This window comes from Myodes glareolus, chromosome 24 (genome assembly GCF_982192425.1).
Source record: "Myodes glareolus chromosome 24, mMyoGla1.1, whole genome shotgun sequence".
Taxonomy (NCBI): domain Eukaryota; kingdom Metazoa; phylum Chordata; class Mammalia; order Rodentia; family Cricetidae; genus Myodes; species Myodes glareolus.
This window is the reverse complement of record NC_142049.1, coordinates 1,725,732-1,751,393: the sequence shown is the minus strand read 5'-3', so window position 1 is coordinate 1,751,393 and position 25,662 is coordinate 1,725,732. Positions and strand designations below refer to the sequence as shown.

The 25,662-nt window shown below is 49.4% G+C and overlaps 1 protein-coding gene across 4 annotated transcripts in view; it reads right to left on the bottom strand.

The window, feature by feature from the left end:
• Positions 1-429: 429 nt before the first annotated feature.
• The window catches only part of Uvrag (UV radiation resistance associated), a 231,516-nt gene continuing 206,283 nt past the window's right edge, over positions 430-25,662 (bottom strand). For all 4 annotated transcript variants that reach the window (XM_048435068.3, XM_048435070.3, XM_048435071.3 and 1 more), the window contains exons 14-15: positions 21,736-21,827; positions 430-2,243 (exon numbers count right to left, since the gene is read on the bottom strand). In XM_048435068.3, coding sequence (XP_048291025.3) covers positions 1,547-2,243; positions 21,736-21,827 — 789 coding nt within the window. In that variant the 3' untranslated portion in view covers positions 430-1,546. The remainder of the gene's footprint in view (positions 2,244-21,735; positions 21,828-25,662) is intronic.

Below are 25,662 nucleotides of genomic sequence, written 5' to 3'. Positions count from 1 at the left end.
AGGTTTCCAACGGCAGGACCGCTGTCTGCTGTGCAGTACGTCTGTGCGCTTGCTGTGCAGTACGCCTGTGCACTCGCGGTCTAGAGAAATCATGGTACGGATTAGTTCATCCGGCAGCACAGCTGCCAACTAAAGCTGTGGCCTAGGGATGCTCGGCTATAATATGGACACAATTATGGGACACGCGAGTTAAGGAGCTATGTGGGACATCACTACTGGGGAATAAATACAGCTGGGAAGTATGTGCCACTTTTCACAGCACGCAAACTCAAGTGAAATCAGCAGCATCAGCTTAGTGACAGTTCAGGCTCGCCTTGTCAGGACGTAACGTGAAGAGATTCAGGTTTAGAGGGGGGGAAAATGACATCCCCATCCCCCAAACCAAACCAAACCAAACCAAACCAAAACTGGGGGTGGGAGAAGATCAGGTCAAGTGAAGCAAATTCAATTTTTATTCTTCTATACAATACATGGATATATGGATAAATTTTTCTTTAAGAGCTTGCAACCCTGAGGCAATGTCCGTGGGTACATAATGTATAATGTGTAATGCAACAGTAAAATGGAATCTGAACACAGAATGACAATGGGTTTCAGAAACATAATTTAACATTGTGAGATTGCACATTGTCTATGCTTCATCCCGTCTCCAAATGCAACTGTCGCTCAGCTGTCTCGCCGCCTGCAAACTGGACATCCTGGCTCCACATAACTTATGATGGCTTCCTGCTGACTGAAACGTTATAAGTTAACTTGGGATTTACATCTAGGGGTCTTTATCTGGGGAGTGTATTGCTAGAGGTGTGCCCAATTTTGGACCACGGCATCTGCCCAGATAAAAACTTTGGCCCCAAAGGAAGCTGGCTGTCCTCTGACTGTGGTGACCTTGAGGTTTCTGAGGGTCCCCCGGGGTCCCCCACAGGAAAGCTTTGCATTAGGCATGGCATACTGGACAGGACAGAGCATCGTGTCTGCTGCTCGGACTAGCGAATCTACTGCCCCAGCTTTCAGGGTGAGAGAGCCATCTTGAGAAAGCAGGGCCAGTGGGGCCAGGTCTGCAGGCTGATGGGCAGCAGTCAGGGCGGAGGCCCCGGACAAGGACCCCCTCTGCTTCTTATTCATCAGCCTAAGGGGCCATCCGTGGGCCTCTCAGGAAGTGGAAGGGGCAGAATGCTGTTTTTGAATACTCTGTTTTGCAAAGTTTTACGAACAATGGCGAGGACAAATGCTGTTGAGAAACTAAAGGAGAGTTCACTCTACTACAGACGCATTATCATCTTCCTTTTGGGGGAAACACCGCGTGTAAATGAAGCGCAGACAGGTGCCTGTAAGATGACTGGAGCTATGACGTTTTCCCGGACACCACCGCCAGACTGGCCCCACGGTACCCGATGATCCCGAGTCCCCTCTGTTCCCAGAGTCAGCCTTTCTGAGGAATGTCCTCCACTGATCCTCATTTGTCCAGAATTACTAAAAAGGTTAAGTGCAGCTTGGGCCTGGGGGAGGGCGGGGGCTCTGCCCTGGTCCCGCCGTCTGCCCTCTCTCCTCACTTATCGGAACTCCTGCGTGGCCGGCGGAAGCTGGACACGTTTTCACTGAGGGCGTAGATCCTCCGGGAGAACTCCTCAAACTCTCCCAGCACCTGCTCATCGCACTCCACCGCCACGGCACTGTCCACGGGGATGCAGCTGAGTGCTTCCAGCTGGTCGCCTGAGGTGAAGCCTGTGGCTTCCAGCCCGATGATTTCTTCTGCTTGTTCCACTGCGCAGCAGAGCTCAGCTGAGGGGGCCGGGAGGCAGGGGCCTGGCAGCAGGGCACCGGCAGAGCCAGCCTGCTCACCGGGCAGTGCTGTCCCGTTCACAGCCAGGTGCCCGGGCAGGGCTTCCCCTTGCTGGCTGGAGTCCGAATTTCCATGGTCTCCACTTACACTGTTGCCCAGAACTACTCCTGTTTTCTTATTTTCTTTGGAGAAGTCCAGGGACGTGTCCAAGGAGGAGGACAGCGGCGTGACCTTCCTCTCAGAGTCTCCCACAGCGGTCACAGCCACCCCGGGCTGTGTCAGTGCCGAATTGTAGCTGGGAGGAGGGGTTTTGTATTGGAGTCTCTCATTCTCTGAGCTGGCCCGTTTTCGATGTCCTTTGTCGGGTGAAGGGATACCCCCAGAGAAGCCTACATCTGCACCCCCAAACATGGAGCTCTGTCTCTTTGGAACAGGGATGGCGCTGGAGGTGTGATGTCTGTCGCTAGAAGACAAGTGAAAAGGAGAAGTTACTTTAGAACTCAGTTTAGATCTTCGAGCACCAGAGACATAATTTAGCATATTAGTAACTGCATATTTTAGGTTTGAGATAAAAAACAAAAACAAAAACCCAAACATCAGTCTATGATGGTATTTGTTATAGGGTTTACAGCAAGGAACACCAGAGCACACTTCAAGGATACAGATTTATTCAATGTATTTAAGACAAGAATGCCCAAGGTAGGAGAAGCGACAGAAACCACGTCAGTTGGGCTGACTGCCTCTGTGGAGAAACTCATTTCTGTGAACACTGCTGGGCCCCCGGCACTCTCTGTTCTCTCCGACGGTCGAGCAGGATGAGCTTCCCAGGGCAGCCTGCTGATGGACGGCCTTTCCGACATCCACTACTTATCCCCCGGTACAGAGAACCACACAGAGAGCATCAGGGGCCCCTTCTCTCTTTTTAATGACACATTACCATGGGAAACGGCTTCTCTTTTACAAGGCTGGCCACATACATTTTCATACTACTTGGTCTTCAGTGCCTTCTCTGAGCCAGGAATAATAACCGTTGTCCAGCCACACAAAACCTTAGTTTCTGAATTAATTTCACATGTATCATTTCACTCGGGCCTCGCAAACACATTGTCAAGAAAATAGTGTAAGTCCCGAATAATAAATAACCACCAATTAGTGGCGTAGAGCGCCAGAGCCCGAGGCATGGGTGCAACTTTGCCAGCAAAGCCTGCAGGGAGCGCTGGCTGCAGTTCGCGATGTGACCATGCGAGTGGAATCGGCTTCCGAACAACTTCCTCGATGGCAGCACAGTGCGCCTGACCTTTGTCCTTCAGATGAGGACACACATGTAGAGGGGAAGGGGCTTCTCAGAGGGCAGCCACCAGGCAGGACTGAAACCACGTACCAAATGGCTGCTACCTATCTAGGTCTGCGGCAGGAGAGACAGGGAGCTTCCGATTTTGCAGAAGGGCATTTACAATTATTCCGGCAACATTTTCAAATTACATGTCAGCTAAGTTCTGACAAAGAACAAGGGACCTACGGTTGCTTCCTGTGTCTACAGACAGGCCTGCAGCTGCCCGCCGCTCATTCTCTGGAAAAGGCACTGCGAGGTGTCTCTCTGTAGACTTGGCACATCGCGCTTGGCCACATCACGGGGTCAGTGAGCTTCATAGCAAGAACAGGTCCCTGAGCTACACACCAAACCGGGCAAGTGGGCCAGCAAATGACTGTTTCTAGTTCTTACGAACAAAACGGCAAAATCTCCTGGCCTCTGTCTAGGTTTTCCGTCACTGTGCCATCAAACCCACGGTGACTGGCTGACTGTATTTTGGCCACCCTTGTTTTCCTCTGTGAATAACCCTGCAGGCTGGCCAGGTAAGCACATCAAAACAGATCCAGCAACCATCTTCGGACTGTAACCTCAGCATGGAAAGCCCAGGAGAGCAGAGAGCTGTTGGAGACGTCACTGAGTGTAGCCAGAAGCCAGGCACTTCATGGCTCTTGAGTGTGAAGGGTGAGGACCCTGATAGCCCTCTGTGTGGCGCTGGACTGCCCCTCACTCTCTGCTCTGCTCTGATGACAGCGGAGACAAGGAATCAAAGACACACCACCCTTACCACGGGGCAAAGGGATTTCAGTGGCCCTCGCCTGTGTTTACACTCCCCAACAGCTCTCTTTGGTTTTATACAACAGGAAGATATGAATTCCCTCCCACCAGCTACATAGGGAAGGGAGCAATACTTTCCTGAACATCTATCCATTACCTTCTTAGCCCCTGAACCCCGTGCCTCTGCCACAGGAGCAAGGCAGGCTGGTGAGCGGGTTGTGCAGGGCCAATCACACCTGCCCTGGACTCAGTCTGACCCACAGCCCATGCTGACCATTACATTCCAAATTCTCCTAACCCTGTCTGCATCCTAAGGCAGGTACAGCCCAGGCCGAATGCCACTGCTGAGGCCTTCTCAGTAACCCAGACTCAAAGCCTGGCTGTTTACCCTCATCTCTCGGACAGATTCTAAGGCCCCCCAGGGCAGCTGTAGTGATATTCTTCTCTAGGTCACTCAGGTATTGATAGGAGCTCAGGAAATGAGAGTGTCTGATATAAATGAGAAAATTATAAAAAAAAAAACATGCTCTTTTATAAATGGTAAGGGGATGAGGCCAGATGAGACATGTGGGCAGTCTTAGCACTAGGGGGGCCGAGGCAGGAGGGTCATCAGTTCAAGGTCAGCTTCAGAGACACAGTGGACCCTGTCAGTTACTCCCGACACCCGGCTAGGAGGTGTACCTACCTAGGAGCTCTTCCCTCTTAGGGTTGAACTATGTGAGATGAAAAACCTTGAAAGATTTTAATATCAAGAGCTTTTATATAATTTTAAAATGCAGAAAAAAGGCATTTCTTGCTGACTGGGCTACCGATATGAACTGCATTGCTAGGCAGTGAAAGGATGAAGAGCCTGCAGGGGTTTCGGGGCCACGGGCACAGGGTGGGAGCTGTTGTGTTCCTCCGGTGGCCGCAGGACTCTGCTGACCAGCTTCCCTAAGGACTGTGTGCAGTGTGCACATGAGCACACACATGGAGGTCACATGACATTTTGTTGTGTGAGCTCTGGGCGCTGAATTGCTGAAGTCACAAACATGATATGCTTTATGTGTGAACTTTGCAATGTTAATTTTAGCCGCTTGGAATGGGTGTTTCTACACGTAGAACCTCAGCAATATTCTAGATTTTAAGAAAGCTGAGCTCTGAATAGCTAAAGTATTAAATGATGACATTAAAATTATAAATTAATTATGCATGCATTTTCAATTACTACAGTAATTTATACTCCTAGGAAAACAACATGAATATAAACTACATAAAACCCTATCATGTTATTATCCATCAAGTAACTACTATTAATTTTGGATGCTTTTCTTCCAGATTTCAATTTCATGTTTAATTAAAAAAAACCCACAGTTTTGTGGTATATTCATAATTCTGTTTCCTGTTGTCATGTGTTATTAAAACCTCTGGGTGAGCAGCATTTTAAAAGGCTGCTTTAATGAACGGAATGTTGTAATTTATTTAATTATTCCCTCATTTTTAGGACGTTTCTAAACTTTTACTGTTAGACAACCAACAGCTGTTGGTTATCTCGTAGACCAATGATCTGAGCTCGATCCGGGGATTCACAGGGTGGGGGTGGGGTGACCAACCAGGAAATCTGCCTGGTAAATACATGCAAGCAAAAATGTCAAGCAAAAGAAAGGCCAATAATTGACCAACAATACTGACGCTCAGGTTTGAAGGTTTCACTAAAGGTTCCTATTGTCTGCGTATAGCCTTGCTTCATGACAACTTCATCTGACTGAAGAGTCTGAAATTCAGATTTACTAATGGGAACCAACTTTTAAATGCTATTGACAATTTGCTTCTCAAGTGAAACTTGTAAATTATATGAGCCGTGTTTAAAAGAGAAGTTCTACACTTAAACTCTCTCTCTCTCTCTCACACACACATACACACACACACACACACACACACACACACCGCCGCCGCCGCCGCCGCCACCACCACCACCACCACCAGGCAGCTTGAGGATACAGTTCAGTGATGGGAATATTCAAGTTCAACTTTAGCGAAGCCCTAGGTTCAACCTGCAGTGTTGCCAATGGAAGGGAGGAAGGGAAGTAGAGGAAACACGGTAGCTTTCCCTGACATTCAGCCTCTGCTCAGGGGCCTGTGTGTTCCTTCCTGGGGGCAGAGGCCGAAGTCCATTGCCTCTCCTTAGTCCTGAGCCCTGAGAAAATGAGTCTTATAGCTTGCTGTAGGTTCAGACTGGAAACATTGTATCTAGGGTTTAAGGTTACAATTACAAAGAATTTATTTAAAACAAAACAAAAACCCCACATCACATCAGCTCCAAGCTATTCTAACTTCAGATTTATTGGACATTGTTTAGTGGAGAGAGAGAGAGAGAGAGAAAGAGAGAGAGAGAGAGAGAGAGAGAGAGAGAGAGAGAGAGAGAGAGAGAGAGAGAGAGAGAGAGAGAGAGAGAGAGAGACTGGTAAATAACCCAATTACATCACGGGCAGCTAAATGACCTAACAGCAAACACTTGCTGTTTGACAGAAAGAACTTCAAAGGTCAAGCATCGGCAGGGCAAGAGGCCAAGTGGCTTGGAGTTGAAAGGTCAAAGAGGACAGCCTGGGTTAGGTTTGGATTCTACTGTTCTCTGATTCGGGAGTCCTCATCTACCCGGTCAGTCCTTCCTGCTCTTTGCAGCTCCATCTAAAGACTTCTCTGGAGAAAAGACATCCAAAGGCCTGAACTCTACCCCCAGTCCGGCTTGATTATCCCTTTATTTGGAGTTACAACTTCCCCATTTATTGGTTACATGACCGGGGCAGTTTTTTTCCTTTGCATGGTAGATCATCTGACCTTGCTTAAGACTAAATAAAGTAACATACTTAAAATCCTTGGCAAAGCTGGGGGTGGTAGTGCGTGCCTGTCACCCAGCCCTTGGGAGGTGGAGGCAGAATGATCAGGCAACACAGCTAATTTGAGACTCTGTCTCAAGAAACTCCCAACAAAAACAAAACAAAACAAAAACCAATGAAACAAGGCATCCGGGCAAAGGTAAGAGAGTTCCAAAAGAAGTACTGAATCAAGGAACGAAATTTGCCTGCTGGGAATGAGCAGTTTCTTCCCTCTTGAAGTATGGGGTGGGGAAACCTTTGAGTAAAACAAAAATGCTTAAAATGCCCTATTCAGATGATCTACCAACTGCTTATGGACCATAAGACCAACCCAGAAACCTCTGAGGTCTACATTCCAATTGTCCCTGAATCCCTGAAGCATAGTTTTTCTCCATGTATTAGCTCATGGAGAGATTTTTGTAAAAAGGAGACCTCTGTTTCCCTGACCTAAATCAAGAAGGCAGTGGCCAGCAGTTTAGCAGCCTGCCCATGGCCTCCCTGCGGTGATACAGCCTGTGAAACCCCTTAGGGAGTTCGGCTCTGCTGTCCTTGTCCCACCACCTTTCCCCTCACCGGGTCTCTGACTCTGAAAAACCCCTGGTAGGAAGCATTAGCTCAGGAAGCGATTCTCAGCCTCTGCTTGGAACACCGTGACACTTCTCAGTGTGGTCCTTCAGGAAAACGGTCATAGCAGTGTGCAGCTGGCTAGGATGGCACAGGCGTGTAATCCCAGCATTTGGAAGGTAGAGGCAGGAGGAGCAAGAGTTTAAGGTCATCCTCAACTGCACACTGACTGAGTTCAAGGCCTGCCTGGGATACATAGGCCCTGCCTCAAAACACCTCCACCAGGGGCTGGAGAGAGGGCCCTCCCAGAGGCCTGGGGAATTTCACAGCCACTGAACCCATAGCTCCAGGAGATCCAAAGCTCCGACTTCCCTGGGCACTCACTGTGGGAGGACTGCCCACGAGCCTGGGCCGTTATCAGTGAGTTCCAGGCTAGGGCTATACAGTGGTTCTGAAAACATAACTCAAAAAGCTAATGAAGGGCTATGTGGTATGCCTGACATAATCCAACATCTCTATACAATGTTACAAAAACAGAGAGCATCGCCATTGACACATGAAGGTTACAGCACGGAGGTTAGGAACCTGACCAAGGTCACAGGGTAGAAATCTGAGATTTACCGAAGCCTGTATGGATTGGCTCCTTTCTCTGTCTTGGCTCCCAGGCAGGACCTTAAAATCTCTGCTGCTACCAAAGTGCCTGCGTTTGCTCTGGTTCCCCGAGAGGAGTGAGAATCAGGGGAGCCAGCTCAGGCCAGTGAGTGGGTAGCACGCTCACGTCTTTCCTTCCTAGAGCTCCATGTACTGTCAGGCATCCTCACACCAATCACGTGCAGACGCCGTACAGAACGTGGAGGGAGGGAGAAAACCATGAAAAGCTGTCACATCGAGAGAGTTCGTGAAGCTGGACCATTTTGATTTTAACATAATTCCCTCCATTCTCTTTCAGATTCACCAAGCGATGTTTTGTCTGTCAGAGCAGGCTGAGGGGTGGGTGTGGGGGCTCTCGCTGTGGAGTAGTGGGGGGGGGGCACAGCTCTCAGCCGCAGGTAAGTTTTCCCGTCTCTGCAAATGTTTCCTCTGAGGGACATTATCAGATCACAGCTGGTCAAAACACTAAATCCTGATCGTCAGGATCCCAGCCAAAACCTACAGCTACAACTCAGAGGAATAGGGATACCGAGAGAGGAAGAGAGAGAGAGAGAGGAAGAGAGAAAGGGGAAAGGAAGGGGAGGGGAGGGGAGAAGGGGGGGCTTTAAGATAACACTTGATCTTCTTTCTCTCCCTTGCAGACCTGACCTCATGGCTCTACCTAGTGGTGTTTAGGTTGGTGTTTGGCCATCGGGCTGTTTGAAGCTCCAGGCCCCGCTCTGCGCCAATATCATGTCAACTGTGCTAAAGAGCAATAATCGTTTCTCACCTTCTTAAAGATTACTGCTAAAATAATGCAGAGCAATGACGGGGCTGTGCTCGGCGCCAGAAGCAGGTTGCCAAGGCGAAGCTGAGGTAGGATTACGTCTTTTGGCAGCTAAGAAATTATGACATAAAGTCAGTTTAAAACAAAACAAAACAACCTCCATAAATTAGACTACTATTCTCTTTTCAAAATTTAGCCAGCGGTGGGATTTATCTTTCTCCTTTCTCTCTCTCTGATCAAGTGGAAGCCAAATTTAACAGCTAGATCTTATCTCCCAGGGGAGAGTGGGGTTAACAGTATTAAGCAGGGTCTCCTGGCCACAGGCGAGGGATCTAAGGGCCTCTCACCATTACCAGATAAGTAAGTGCTTAATCTTTGCCCCATGTTAACAAAAACTCCAAACAAAATAAAAATAGAAACAATCTTGGGCTCAAAGCACTGAAATGTGTGCTGAAATGGGCTGAAATGTGTGCCTGTGGCCACCGTTCCCCCAGGCCCTGTGTGGAAGGATTCCTGCCAAAGTCTGACGGAAATACGCAAACAGTATAAAAGGTGGAGCTGAGCAAGGAGCCTTTGGATGGCTTCAACTGAGTAGTGATGGCAAGATGAACCCAGAGAAGACAGAGTCCCACAGGCAAACAGCAAGCAGGCGACCAGGCCCCAGGATGTACTGGGAGGGGCTGGTCATGAGGACCCGGATTAAGGGAGCGGCCCCAGTGTAGGTCAGAGACGATGGCAGGGAGCCTCCTGCCCGAGCTCCACCTCAAAGCTGAACTCCTGGGATGGGGAAAACAGAGATGATCCATGGGGCCACAGGGAGGTCCTGGACGGGTCAAGCCAGCTCCGTCATCCATCAGCTTTTACATTAGGAAATCAGGACACATTAATAATACACTGAAATCTCAGTCGGGCAGCGGACATGGGGGGCTATAAAATGGTTCTGTGGAAACAGACACAGCCCATCTTGATGTCACTTGTGTGGTGTGCACGTAACGTCCTACAAGAGAACATGGGAAGAAGTTCAGGAATGACAGCTGGGGACCCCGTGCAGTGTCTGGACAGCACTCGGGACCTGGGAATAGTAAGCTGTTTATACTGAAAACGAGGAGGGGAAACCCTCTACCACTTGCCAGGGAAGCCAGGGGAACAACAATCTCACAGAACTCATCACAGAAGAAGCCGGCAGGGAAATTAAAGCCCTGGCCCGAGAGTGCTCTCAGAATTTAAAACCAGGCTTGGAAAGAAGCTAAAGGAAGTGTGAGGCTCCTGAGGCCAATGACAGAAACTGTGAGATGAAGTCTTTGAAAGATACTCTAGCGCTGAGCTACCATCAAGCCACTAATAAACTCTGACACAAACTAACCATGGATTCAGCTGCATGTTACTTTAAGAGAAAACCAGATGGCTCTGCCACCACTTGGGCAGAACCCCCTGAGTTACAGTTGCCCCCCAGTGAATCACTGCTCCACAGCAGACCGAGGACTCCAGGATTCTGTCCTGTGGGGTCCACTGCGCTGCTAAAGAGGTGTGACACATGCTTAGCAGTAGGATGATTAATTCATTTACTCCCCCCCTCCTCCAGTATACACCGAGCATCTCTATAAACAGGCAAAGCGCTAGGCTTGGGATCTAACAGCAGAGGAAGCCACACGCACAGAACCCAAGACACAAATGCAAAACCTCAGACATGTACCATGTGGGTGTGAACACAGGCTAAGAGTTTGTGACAGAGAAAGGACCCAAAAAAGGCCAAGGTCTCCAGGGCTAGTAGAGTTCTTCACAAGTTGTAGGCCAGGCCAATGTGCATATGCATGTATGTGTATATGTATTTGTGTGTACGTACATGCATGCCTGTGCACCACGTGTATGTCTTGGGCCCTCAGAGGCAGAAGAGAGCACCAGATCTCCTGGGGCTGTGGTCACAGATGACTGATCTGGGAAAATGTGCTCTGCAGCTGCAGTTGGAAAGCAGGCAGGGCCCAGGGTGCCTGCTGAGAGACTGCGGGCTGTGCCTGCTGAAGACGGAGGCCACTGGTGTAAGCCTGCAGCAGACGTGTACAAGAACAAGGTGAGACAAAAGGCGGCTCCTTTAGGAGCAGAACTCTGGTTTCTCATCCTTTTGTTTTGGGTGTACCTGGGACCAAACCCAGGGCCTCATGTGGGGAAGGCAAGCTCTACCCCAGTCCGACTCTAGGTTTTAGGATCTAGGTGAGGAGGAAGAGCCTACAGGTGCCAGCAGGGGTGCAGTCTGCAGGTTGAGCAGATGCAGTGGACAGTAATGACAGGATCCCTTTTCTGGGGCAGCAGATGGACGATCCCATGTGGCGCACGCTGTATTCTGAATGCAGTGAGAGGCTGTGCTGGGTGAGGGTTAAAACTGGGCTCTATACCCGCTGTTCCCACCTTGGCTTTGTTGGGAGGCGGTGGAGGAGTTCCTGGGCCAGTGACAGCAGCTGGCATTGGATCAGCCAACAAGGACCCGCTAACCAGAGACTCATTGGACGAGCGGCATAGAGATGGTCTTTACAGAAACCCCCAAGTTGACAGTCTTGGAATTGTATTCTAAGCTGAGCTTAAACCCAAGGATTAAAGATCAGTGGTCAATGTTGGCTTGGGTCAGCAAAGAGCTTACCACTAAGCCTTTTTGAAATATACTGTAATTATGAGCTCTGGAGACGGCTACCTGCCAGTCCTTGTTAGCACGTGTTAGAAGAGGAGGCCTCCTGAAATACAGCAACCTTTAAATTGGCTTTTCTGGGAATTCTCTCCCCATTCACCTGAGCACAACCACCCTCCAAAACCTAATTCAAGTGCCACCTCCTCTCTAGTCACGCCCATCCGAACCATCTCCTGACCACACCCTGGAGTCTGGTTCCTATTGTTACCAAGTTTTCTGCAGAGAAGAGAATAACCACAGCATGTGCCATGCACATTTTCATAAGAAGGAAGCTGGCTGGGAGCTTTGATAGAGGAGGCACCTGGGAGGATGCTATTCAGGGAGAGAAGGGAAGGAAGCAAACATGAGAATGAGAACATGAATATAGTCATGTGTGCATGTAAGTGCGCGCGTGCGCATACGCGCGCATGCATGCATGCGCATGTGTGTGTGTGTGTGTGTATGTGTGTGTGTGTGTGTGTGTGTGTGTGTGTAGGGGGCTAGAAAGAAAGGGAAGGGTAACATGCCGTCTGTGTGCGTCCCAGCTGAGGAGCCAGGCCTTTTGTAAGGGACCTAGCATCCAGTTTCCTGAATTCCACCTTCTCCTCTGCGATTTATCACTGTACAGAGTGACTTGTACCTGGGACTTTCAATACTCCTGGGTTGATCTGAGGTACAGCAAGTCTAAGGCATGCTAGACTTAGAAGGCTTCTTGTGAAGAAAAGCAAGGTAAAATATCTTATTTTTTAATCTTTCTAAAGGGGCTGGAGTGATGGCTCAGTGGTTAAGAACACCATTGCTCTTGCCTTTGGTTCCTGTGGCTGAGAACTGCCTGCAACACCAGCTCTGGGGATCTAGCGCCCTCTTCTGGCCTCCACAGGAACCTGAACATGTGGTGCACATATGAAAGCTCAGACACACACACACACACACACACACACACACACACACAGAAGTAAATCTTTAAAAAAATAATTCTAATGAGTATATGTTGTATTATTTTAGCTAATCTGGATTTTATTTGCATTAAATCAAATACATTAAATATGAACCTACCCATTTCCTTTCTCCCTGCTAAAATGTGGCTGCCAGAACTGCCGCTTGTGTTTGCCACTCATGCTATGGACGGACCAAGTCCTGACACGGGGGCCGGGAAAACTGGCTGCCATGGCAGCGTCTTCATCTCTGCCTTTCCTGGCTACTTTTTATAGCTTCTAAGTTTTATTGAGTAGATATTGCTTTATAATCAAGAGGAGGAAACAGAAATTAGACAGAACATTAAGAGCAAACATCTTCAGTCTGGTTCAGCTCGCGGGTGGAGGAGAAAGCAGCCGGGCAAGCGAAGACTCTGAGCACAAAGGATGTCAGACAGCTGTTCTCCATCCCGACTGAAGACAGAAGAAAGCGGAAGTGGGTGTTAACCGCAGGAGGGGGGCTGTAAGTTAAATATAGGGAAGAATTTCCTGAAGTGAGGGTGTTTAAACTCTGGAATGAGTTATGGAAGGAGCTTGTCCCCCAAGGTCTTTTAAAGTTCCACAGATGCCCGTATACCTTGTGTGTTCCTGTCTAGAGACAGTGAGATGGCCCGTCGAGGCTCCTTCTGAAATAGCTATCTTAAGAGTAAATAACACTAGTAAAACTCTCTTTTTCATTTACTTTCAACTAGGTCCCGCTTTTTGTGTTAGGATGCCAACCTGAGAGCCACACTCCCAAAAGCAAGCCCATGGGATACTTAAGTAGTACGCTTGAGACTTCAAAGACAACGCCATTTGATCTAAATTTAAAGACTATCATCAGCTAGCTGTGTTTTGTAAGTTCCTTGGAGGCCACCTGCCAGAGTCCAGTTCTGAATTTGGGATAAGCATGACTAAGGGAAAGGATGAGGGGTTTTAAACATTCTTACGACTGTTGCACCGATGTAATTCAAAGTGCATTGCTTGCGTACTGCGCCCACACAGTAAACAATTTATTATAACTTTACCGAAATATCTTTTCCTAAGTGCGCCAAACCTAAAGTCAGCCTGGTAGTGCAAACCTGTCACCCCAGCACCTGGAGAGGGGTGAGGCAGGAGACCAAGAGTTTAAGGACAGGTTGGGCCACACCAGACCTCCTGACGGCAGGCACCCACGTGCTAAGGTCCCTAGGTAAACTATCTTTTCCCTACTACTAATTAAAGCAGCCGAGCTCCTGATTTTCTACACATGCAAAGGAAAGCAAGACAGCAGCACGTGGGAGGCAGAGGAAGGAGGATTGCTGCTAGTTCAGGAGCAGACTACCACCCTGGGGGGAAAAAGAAAAGGAAGAGCGGATAAAAGGATCACGGAGGATGGGGAGCAGGGAAGACCGAGAGCAGGCAGGATGAAGATCAGGGAGGATGAGGAGCAGGGAGAATGAGGAGCAGGGAGGATGGGGAGCAAGGCAGCAAGGATGTGGAGAGTCATCAGTGAAGGAAAGAGGCCTCTACTGGTTAATCTCAGGCCCCAAGTCACAGCCACAGCCAGTGAAGGAAGAGTGAGAATGTTCTTCAGGGCATGCCCTTCAGAACATTTAATTTGTCTCAGCTGCTTTGGATCCAAAGCTAAACCGATGTGAACCAGGCCCAGGCAGCACAAACTTTGCTTTTAAATTGCCTTCATCTCTTGAACAGGAGACACTTGGTGAATTGTCAAACGCATGGAAGCTACTTACTCCATTCTTGCTTCTTTTGTTTTGTTTTCTTCTAGACAGGGTTTCTCTGTGTAGCCCTGACTGTCCTGGGAATCTCTTTGCAGTCCAGAGTGTCCTCAAACTCACAGAGATCCACCTGCCTCTGCCTCCCAGGAGCTGGGATTAGAGGCGTGCACCGCCACCGCTCAGCCACTCCATTCCTAAGATTTCCTTTTATTTATGTGTATGTGAGTGAGTGCGGCACCGACAGCCAAAGGAGGGTGCCAGTGCCCTGGAGCTGGAGCTGACAGGCCGTTGTGGGCTGCCCAGTGTGGGTGCTGGGAACCGAACTTGGATCCCCGATACAGCAGCAAGCGCTCTTAACTGCTAAGCCATCTCTCTAGCCTGACTTATTATTTTCCATAGTTCTTTTTGGCTTATAACCCCTTTGGTAGACATAGCTCATTGGTTCTACACACTATGCTGGGGAAGCAGGGCTGGTGTTATTAATGCCATTAGAAATAACTCATTCTTAAAAATGTTTATGAAATTTAAGTGATACAGCAGCAACTGACACCCACATTTTCTGACCCTCGAGCTGGGTCCTCTCTGTGTTGCATGGAGATGACAGAGAACTTATGCTTTATGAGCAAGAAATATTAAATTTAGAGTAAGAATTTCCTTCACGAGATGAAGACTACAGCTGAGACCACGTTTCTGTCTAAAGCACAGCGCTCGCGAGATGAAGGCTACAGGTGAGTAGTGCATCTGAGTCCGCACCCTGCGCCTCCTCCCGCTTCCTAACCACAGAACAGGACTATCGGATGCTTAGATTTCGGGGTAGAAATTCTCACAGTTTTGGCAAAGCTTTATGAGGTGCCTGGGTCAGCTTTCACCAGAACACTGCCTGCTTTGCCCTGTATCTTTCTAGAAGATCCTGGATTGGCCCCTGGTGGGGTGTATCCTTTAGGGGGGGATACTCTTGGGAAGCTAATGAGTGTCCGGACAATGGTAACAAGGTGTCTGGGGCTGGAGAGGGTGGGGGAAGCACGGAGCAGACACTAGCAAACATGGGGCATCGTGGTGCGCGACAGGAACGGTCCTGTGTCTCCAGTGGCTGTCATGTGACCCTGGCAAGTCACTTCGGGTTGTGGAGTCATGATCTTATTCTTGCCCTCATTCTCTCTTAGGGCTGTTACAAGCATAAATACGCACAGAAAGATTTCCAGGTAAAAGGGTTTTAAAAGCCAGTAAGAAGCTAGAAGCTGGAAATGAGTGTGGGCAAACATTGCGGGGTGCATCTCGAGTCCGCAGAAAGGCCTTGGAGAGGCCTGGGGACGTGAGAGGGAGAGTGAATACTTCTATACCACTGGTGTTCAAGAGAGGAAGCCATTAGATAAAGAACACAAGAGCTACATGCACACCTATTTGTAAGATAAACATGGACTTTAGGAAAAACAAAACACCTACAACAAAGAGTGAATAGCTTTTGAAAACAGCAGCCGTAACGGTGACTCACTTATTCGTTATACATTTGTAGTAACCACTAAGTCAGGCGGCATGCTAGGAACACCTGTGCTGAAATCCTGACAGTACCAGTATCAGCTGGGTCCTGCCACCCTCAGTCTTGTTCAGAGACTGAAGTCAGAGGTATTGGTCCACACTCAGGAACAGCCCACGCTCTTCCAGCTGAACTGCATCACAGTGGCTTAGACCACATGTCCCATACCTGAGTCCTTCTGTGTTCTAGGCCTATGCAATGCCAGCTCCCCATGGAAGGTCCACGATCCTCAGAGCAGCCAGTGAAGGAGTTCCTCCAGGTCAGGCAACTTAGTCCCTTCCTTAAAGCATCTTATACTTTTATTTTTGATCATTTATTTTCTGTTCCTGTTTCATCACCCTGATTAGTATGTGGCGAGAATGTGGCTATGGGTGTGTGTCCCATGAAGAGGACAGACGTGGCCTTACATTCACTGCTTTGTGCCAGGCTGACCCACAGGTAAGACGGATGCAGGCACCAGTGCCATCCTGCTGACAAGCCCTCCGGAGGAGATTTGGTGACCCTTGCCCCACATCGGCCATGCCTGGTGATGAGTGCATGACGTAGGGCCTGAGCGCCACCTCCATCTGCTGGAGCAACTGGACAGAGCAGGGTGGGCTGTTCTGGGTGGCAGGAGCTGGTTAAAGTGAACTGGTGTGGGCAGACATGTGTGTTGTGTGTCATGTCAGCTGAGACGGGTGGAGGGCCGGGGAAATATATCTCTGCAGTTCTGTGCTGGGTAAACCACCAGCAGCTGGTGGGCACATTCCTCCCCGACCAAACTCAGCCCTCGAGGCAACTCTGAACTGTCCATCAACTTGAGTCCTGGACCACTCTGGAGTCAGTAGAAAAAGAGTTGAAAGGAAACATGGATGGCATCTACGGCACCAGTGACTTTAACCAAAGTATTTGGGAGTCCAGTCTCTAAGCTGAAACTCTGCTGCCCAAACCCAGCGAGAACCATGTCCGTGCAGCTGTGTGTGAGGATGCAAGGGCTCACGTTAGGACTGGTCAGGTAGTCCCAAACACTAACATGTAACAGTTCAGAATTCTGTAATAGATGGGGGAAAGTCACCTCATTAGGAGAGCCTTCATCGCTGCCTTTTCCTCACAAACAAAACAAAACAAGCTGTCATGTAACTTGGATGCTTCCCCAGGGATCCTCAGCACCATCAGGACAGACCTGTCTGTCGTGGTGACCACGCACAGGTGTTTGCAGGCTCCCTGAGGAGCTGAGACATTAAGTGACTCCCCAGGGAGGAGCTGAGTTTGTTCGGCCTTTGCTCTGAGGAGCATGAGCTGGGGGCCGGATGGGGGAGCCCCAAGTCTACAGAGGCTGAATTAGCAGGTTTGCAGAGCCTGGCCTCCTGTGGCTGTCTGGACTTGGAATCCCGAGGAAGCATTCACGTTGCCTTGAGAATAGCGGCACATTCTTCATGAGGGAACCAGAAAGTGGTTGTTACCATGCCTGTGCCAATGTGCTGGCTTGGCTGGCACCGACGGGCACTACGTAAATGTTAACTGTAAAAGGTTTGCTAGACCAGCGCAGGACACGTAGATTCTTTTTTATTGCTCTAGGTTCATGGGTTAATGACACTCACAGTCATTTAATTTCTCTGTCTTAGAACAGAGAGCCACTGAAGAGACAGTATTGCAAGCGAGGAGGGGCAGCCAAGCAGCAAGAGGAGGGACGGACATAAATATTCAGGTAGACGGCCTGCAGGTATCCCAGAAGGTCCGAATATCCACAGTGATGATTATTTGCTGTTTGCCAGCTCCCTCTTCCCCTCCTCTTCTGTTTTCTGAGACAGAGTTTCTCTGTAGACCAGCTGGCTCTAAACTCAGTGATCGGCTGCCTCTGCACTGGGACGGTGATAAAGATTTCTTCCGGCTTTTATTTCTAATGTTGTATTCTTTTCCTTAAAAAACATGAGCTCTCAAGCTGGGCAGCGGTGGCGCACACCTTTAAATCCAGCACTGGGGAGGCAGAGCAGGTGGCTCTCTGAGTTCGAGGCCAGCCTGGTCTACAGAGTAAATCCCAGGACAGCCAGGGCTACACAGAGAGATCCTGTCTAAAAAAGAACAACAACAAGAAGGCACAGACTCTCTGATCGTCTGGTGTCTTCCGGTCTTAAAATGGATGTGCACTGTAGCCGAGGGGTCTGTTCTCCACACTGAAACTGTTGTGGTTATGAAAATGGTTCCTTTTGAGGAGCAGGGATGGTGCATTCTGGACAGGTTGGAAGTAAAGGGGACAACCAGGGCCATACAGCAAGACCCCCTCCCCACCCCCCGCAAATGAATGGCGGAAGAACAAGGAGAATCAGGGAGATCTGCACTGGTTCTGCTGCACGGGTCAGAAAAGCTGGTGGTCAAGAGGAGGATGAGTAAAAGGAGCGGGGAGAGGAAGGGCGGGTCCAGCAGTGAGAGGTGAGGGTTTGCAGACGAATCCATTCAGCCCCAGTAGGAATAAGGAGGAGTACTGATGTACTGAGGGCTGGGGACCTGGGTGGACAAGGGGCCATTTGCTGAGAGGAAGGGCAGTTTCTCTGAAGGAATTATAACAGCAGTTTTAAGGTGGCATTGGGGCCCAGCCTGTAATTTAAGGGGGCACTGTAGCTCAGCCTGTGATCCCAGCACTTGGGAAGCAGAAGCAATAGGACCACCAGGAGTTCAAGGTCAGCTTGAGCTTCACAGCGAGTTCCAGACTAGCCTGGGTTACAAAATGAGACCCCACCCCAAAAGAGACAAAAACAAACCCTCAAATCAACATAAAGCACAACACCTCAAAACAACAGCAAAAAGTAAGGGCAGCTTTGAACGGGTTGTTGCCTGTCCTGCCCCGAGGGGTGCAGTTTGCAGGAGGGGCTGACCCCTGACACAATTCTGGGCATCACAGCACAGAACCGATGGTTTGTTTCTGTTTTTCATACATGATCCCATGTATCTATGCTTTTAAGGAAGGTCTCCCATAGCCCAGGCTGGTCTCCGACTCACCGCGTAGCTTGAGAAGACCCTGGACTTCCCACCTCTACCTTCTGAGTGCTGAGATTGAAGGTTGGCACCGCCACACCTGGCAGTAAATGGTCTGTGAAACACTGGGGATGGACGTGAACACGAGAGGAGGGCGAGACAGTGAAAGGCCCTTAGATGGAGCCACAGGGACTTAGCGGTCAGGCAGAGGAGCTGGGGCATCTGACAGAGGGAAGCTGAGAGAGAAAAAGCTGCATTCTTCCCAGGAAGGAAGGGGCCGCAGCAATGTCGGGGACTGACATTGACTCAATCAAAATTCTAGGTCAAGATTCTGAGCTGGGCCTGGCGTGTACAGACCCACATAAGCGGGGTTCGCACAGACACATAAAGGCTGCGTACACCGCCCTCTTCCCGTTTGCTCAGGAGCTGCACGGGCCCTCTGTCTCCTCACTCACACTCTGTCACTGTAGAATCCTTCTGTGGGTGATTTAGGAGCAGAACCTGGGTCCTGCCGGGGAGTAAGCTGGCGGTTCTCTGCAGTGTGCTGAGGGCCTCTCTGCAGGAGAGCTGTGGCTCTTCAGATCCAATGCTCAGGGTAAGCTTAATTTTGAATGATGTCTTTGCAAACCCTTTTTATTACAGATCTAAAGCCACTCTTTCCAAGAGGCTTTATCAGTAATAAAACTGACATTTTGATCGCATTAGTCTGTCTCTTGTATCCTCGCTCTCAAATGGTTCCAAATGTAAGGGAGAAGAGGGGTGCCGTTTCTTGTGCATCCTCAAGCCACAAGCAGATGCACAGCAATTACATCTTATAATAATTAGGGAGGAGGTATGGGTCTCTGGAGAGAAGTGAAATAGCGAGGCAGAACAGACGGTGTGGAATCAGAAGGCTGGGAACCCAGGAGAGGTGGGGTTATAGCAGGAAGAGCCCCTGCTGTAAGGGATCCAGGTTCGGTCCGAGCTTAGGAAGGAGCTGACACTTCTGGTGAAGAATCAGGTATGGTGGTGGCCACTGCTGTTGTTGGTGACCGACACTTGGGTTAGGTGTCACCCCAATTATATGCCCTGAAGGCAGAGATGGAGCACCACACGGCCCTCCTGAGGAGGCAGGGACACACAGACATGTGCAGACAGAGATGGAGCACCACACGGCCCTCCTGAGGAGGCAGGGACACACAGACATGTGCAGACAGAGATGGAGCACCACACGGCCCTCCTGAGGAGGCAGGGACACACAGACATGTGCAGACAGAGATGGAGCACCACACGGCCCTCCTGAGGAGGCAGGGACACACAGACATCCGCAGGCAGAGATGGAGCACCACACGGCCCTCCTGAGGAGGCAGGGACACACAGACATCCGCAGGCAGAGATGGAGCACCACACGGCCCTCCTGAGGAGGCAGGGACACACAGACATGTGCAGACAGAGATGGAGCACCACACGGCCCTCCTGAGGAGGCAGGGACACACAGACATCCGCAGGCAGAGATGGAGCACCACACGGCCCTCCTGAGGAGGCAGGGACACACAGACATCCGCAGGCAGAGATGGAGCACCACACGGCCCTCCTGAGGAGGCAGGGACACACAGACATCCGCAGGCAGAGATGGAGCACCACAGGGCCCTCCTGAGGAGGCAGGGACACACAGACATCCGCAGGCAGAGATGGAGCACCACACGGCCCTCCTGAGGAGGCAGGGACACACAGACATCGCAGGCAGAGATGGAGCACCACACGGCCCTCCTGAGGAGGCAGGACACACAGACATCCACAGGCAGAGATGGAGCACCACACGGCCCTCCTGAGGAGGCAGGGACACACAGACATGTGCAGACAGAGATGGAGCACCACACGGCCCTCCTGAGGAGGCAGGGACACACAGACATCCGCAGGCAGAGATGGAGCACCACACGGCCCTCCTGAGGAGGCAGGGACACACAGACATCCGCAGGCAGAGATGGAGCACCACACAGCCCTCCTGAGGAGGCAGGACACACAGACATCCACAGGCAGAGATGGAGCACCACACGGCCCTCCTGAGGAGGCAGGGACACACAGACATCCACAGGCAGAGATGGAGCACCACACGGCCCTCCTGAGGAGGCAGGGACACACAGACATCCACAGGCACTTTTGTCACCACAGCTATTGCTATCGTTTTGCATTAAACCCTGATCCTTTCCCCGTATTTGGGCATTGGGGTCAGCATCAAGCTTTGCTGGCTATTTCCATATTTGGAGTAGAATTCTTCCAACAGCTGAGCACTTGCCCAAGATGACTTCTTTGTAAAGAAAGATGTCTGGCGGGCGGTGGTGGCGCACACCTTTAATCCCAGCACTTGGGAGGCAGAGGCAGGCGGATCTCTGTGAGTTCGAGGCCAGTCTGGTCTACAAGAGCTGGTTAGGGTTAGGGTTACAAAGCTACAAAGAAAAACAAAGCTACAGAGAAACTCTGTCTCAAAAAACCAAAAAAGAAAGAAAGAAAGACGTCTGAAACATGGGACAAGAACAAAGGCCAGAGGTCAGCCAGAGATGCTCTTTTCTCGTTACCCTCAAGGCCCATCTTCATGGCCCCGGGGAGAATGAAGTCAGTGCTATGCTTTCCATCTCATGCCTTACGCCATCCTCGCAGCAAACGCAAACCGGTGAGATGAGTGGGAAGGATGAGACGCCAGACTCTAAATCCACACACTGTACAAGAACATCTGGTTCAGCCAGAGCTCCTTCCAGGAGACCAGCCAGTGCCAGCCGTCACCTTGGGGCCTGAGTCCCACTTTACAGGATCTGGTAAGGTATCACCTGCTGTTCCCCAAACGGCATGAGTCCACAGTTTCCGTTTACTCAGTCACTTTAGTGCTGAGACTTCACATGACAGCCTGCCCTCGTGGGACAGCACACAGTGACAAAAGGCACATTTTGGTCGCATCCCTGGGCTTAGATTCTAACTCTAGCCCCTGGTCCTGATGCTCACTTGAAGGCTCCATTAATCCCAGCTGACTTCCCTTATTGCCTGCCTCTCGCTGAGAGGGTGCCCTGCTGCCTGAGTCAGACTGGAGCTTAGGTTACAAGCGGACACGGCTGCCTGTTCTCTTCTTCGGGTGTCTCACTGCAGAAGAAAGCTCAGCAGGCGGGCGCAGAGCCATGTGGGTGCCTGGCAAGCTTTCCGGGCGTCTCACCCCCAGCCCAGACGTGGGCATCAGACAGATACTCACCACCTGACCATGAGTCCGTGCTCCATGAAGTTTTTCAGGTTAGGAAGGGTTTGCCTCAAGTCTGGAGTCCCCAGGCCATGCTGGTATCTCAGCTGCAACAAAAGAACAGGATTTTAATTTAAGTGTACGACGGCCATCTCAACTGCACCGAGGGACAGCACTTAATGGGTCTTCATGTACCATTCATTCCTTTACACCTTCGACTTGAAAGCGTGGCCAACCATGCATCTTGGTCTGGTCTTTTCCATTCCTAGACCTTTTGAGTTTTCCTAACGCCAAAGACACACCTCACCAGGAGTATTTAAGCTAGAAAAGATTCACTTTATTTTATGTGTATGACTGTGTTGCCTGTATGTATGTGCACCACATGTGGCCTAGAACCCACAGAGGCCAGAAGAGAGCGTAGGATCCTTTAGAACCAGGGTTACAGGAGGTTGTGGGCCACCATGTAGGCGCTAGAAACTTAACCTGGGTCTTCTGCATGAGCACAAGTGCTGCTAAGCACAGAACCGCCTGCAGTTCTGTGTATATGTGGTGTGCCTCTGTGTATGTTTGCATGCATAAGTATATGCCTGAGGAAGCTAGGAGAGGTGCTGGGGTCCTCTGAAGCTGAAGTTACAGGAGGTTAGTGAGCCACCATACACGGTGCTGGGAATCAAACCCTGGTCTCTGCTAGGGCACTCCATACTCTTACCACTGAGACCCGCTCCAGCCCCTCAGAGATTTTAAATTACATCTACTTATGCCAGTTTTCACAGGGGCTATGCTCTGGATTTCTCTACAGCATTCACTGTGCTTTGTGTGTGAATGGAGGGGGGGCTGTTGAGGTTTTATCCTTAGCAGCACAAAGATAAATGAACAAAAAAATAAAGTGAATTTAAGAGTGAAGTAAAACTTTGTTACCAAAAAGATTAATTTAACACACAAGCATCTAGCACTCAGGTGATTTTTTGGAGTTCACTCTCTGGAACTGAGACGATAAAGGGAGAATCACAAAACACAGGTGAACCTCTAGGATGTTCTAAATGAACACACGTCAAGCCGGGAGGCAGAAGCCCACGGTATGAGAGCTAGAAGGTGCCTTGGCTATTATTTAAGCTAGTGGTAAATTTCTCCTGGCCACAGGTTCATCAGGGCAGACAACACTAGTCTGGGTCTGTTTTACACAAGCCTTTCTGCTCTATCCGCTCTGATGGCTGGGGAGAAAATTGGTAACAGCTCTTGGGAGGCCACAGGAAAATATTCTCTCCCTTTCAAACTTAGTTTGGTGACCCGAATCACCTCCTGAGATTTGCTAGCCTTGAATTATAAGATCTACTCCATATTAAATGACATCATCCCTTATATTAATATAAAAGCATTTTTTCCATACATTGATAAAAGCAAAATGGCTGATATCCCAATATGACATTCCTGAATTCATTGTTTCAATAAAAAGTGAAATTGTTTACACATGGCATGGAAATTTCACCTGTGATTCATACAGAAAAATATTAAATATTAAAAAAAAGTCCATGTGGACTATCAAGAAACTGTCTCTGGGCCGGCACCCAGTCAGCTGCCTGCTCAGGCTTCACAATGGAAGGCAGGGGTTGAGTTGTTTGAGACCACAGTGAAAGTTTCTCTCTAAAGTATGATTTCAATAAAGAGAGAGAGAGAGGGAATGAGCCTCCAGTGAGGCTTTAACTATTTGTTATGTCGTACCACTGAGTGAGCTAGTGGGGTCCGGGGAGAACACTTGACTGCCTTCCCAGCCGCACGGCCTGCTGATCACAGCGCTGGGTTCCACCCGCCACGCTTGTGCTCAGTTCTCAGTGGAGAACTAAAGGAGAATGTGTGTGTCGTGGTTCTGACAGCCGAGCGCTCACTCTGCGTACACAAAGCCTTGGGGTCGTTCCCAGCACCACATAACCTGGGCGAGGAGGCAGAGGCCTGTGACTCCAGCGCTCAGGAGGCTGACGCAGGAGGACCAGAGAGAAGTTGAGGGTCATCTTGGGCTATGTACAGAGTTTAGGGTTAGCCTGGGGTACATGAGACCCTGTCTCAAGAAAAAAAAAAGCTCCTATCATATGTATTTTCTGATGTGGGATTCCCCTCATAATGCTGTGAGTATGTTATATTACCATTAGTTAATAAAGGAGCTGCTTTGGGCTATGGCGGGAGAGAATATAGCAAGGCGGGAAATCCAAGCAGAGATAGAGGAGGGAAGAAGGCGGAGACAGGGAGACGCCAAGTAGTCGCTGAAGGAGAAGGACGCCAGAGCCCAGCCTCATTGTGATACATAGATTGATAGAAATGGGTTAACTGAAGATGTAAGAGCTGTCTAGGAATACACCAGAGCCACTGGCTGACCAGTGTTGTAACTGATACAGTTTCTATGTGATTATTCGGGTCTGGGTGACGGGAAACAGAAGCACAGTCTCTGTTTACAGTTTCTATTAAAATTCAGGGTTTAATAATAAAATACAGGGACGGCCTTGGAAACCTAAAGCACCACAGGTTCACCATGAGCGAATATCAGCACCTGCTCTCCAGGAGCAACCCCTTCCAGCTGTTCCTTCCTAAACACTGCACCTTCATCAGCATCCACCATGCTGTGGACGATGGACACCCAGCCACTCCTCGTTCACACAGTCTTACCCACTCTCACTGCATTGGGAACTCGACTCTCTATCCACCCACATGCTTTCCTCTTACTGTCTTCAAGACAGTCAGTATCATTGTTATTATTGTTATTATTATTATTATTGGAAACAAGGTCTTATGTAGCCCGGGTTGGCCTTGAATCCTCAAATTTCCTGCTCCCACTCCCCATGTGTTTGATTATAGATAGGCATTGCCACCACACTTGATTTCAGCACCCCACTGTTATTAAGTCAAGATTCAGTGTTGAGCGGGTGGTGGTGGTGCACGCCTTTAATCCCAGCACCCGGGAGACAGAGACAAGCAGATCTCTGTGAGTTCGAGGCCAGCCTGGTCTACAAGAGCTAGTACAGGACAGGCTCCAAAGCTACATGTTGAGCTTACTATGCTTCCATAAATAATGCTCAGTTCCTTTCTTGGTGCTTGTTTGAAATAAATAAGGGGTCATTTTTTTTTCTGCTTGCTGAATTTGTAAATGTACCTATCAATGTGAAGAAACGTTAACTCTTTCCCCATCTGACTAAGCACACTATGTCCATCCATCAAGTCCACTCCCCCGCCCCCCAGGTGTATTTTCTGAAATATGGGGAGTCAGTTCACTTATTGGAGTTTCATTTTCTTCTGTATAAAGTGGGGATGTTTCTTGCCTCACAGCATGCAGTGGGTCAAAGCCAGTGTCCGGCCCAGGTAAGAACTCAAGCAGACAGTCTTACCGTCATTAATGCACGCACTCTTTCTGTTTGATCACCGCTGCACCTACCACTAGGCTGGGCTTAAAACCTGCTCAGAAATGGCTTATACTTACCTAATTAGAAGTTAATTGGCAAAGGAAGAAATGAGTTACTTCCCATCAAAGGGCAAAATCTTAAGTATTAAGCTCATATTTTCAATGCTAATTCTGACTCTGACTGGAGAGGCAGTGGTGAAAGCACACATGTTAATAGCTTCATGGTGATAACACAGGAGGAGGGACAACTGACCCCTGTGTGGGTGGTCAGGCACCCGAGTGACAGCTCCAGCCTGTGCAAACTTCTCCTGGATTGAGTTGGTCAAATATTTTCAAGCTTTTAAAATTTCATGTTTTTTTTTTTTTTTTTTTTTTTTTTTTTTTTTTTTTTTTTTTTAACAACACTAACAAGTTACCCTGGTAAGGTACCATCAAAAACAGAAAGGAAAAGAAAAGAGAAAAAGGCAAAGTTGGAAAGAAAGGTGCGGAGAAAGACCTGGGCTTACTGAGCTCCGATGTCTGCTTCAGCCGCTCACTCATCAGCACACCTGGTGCCC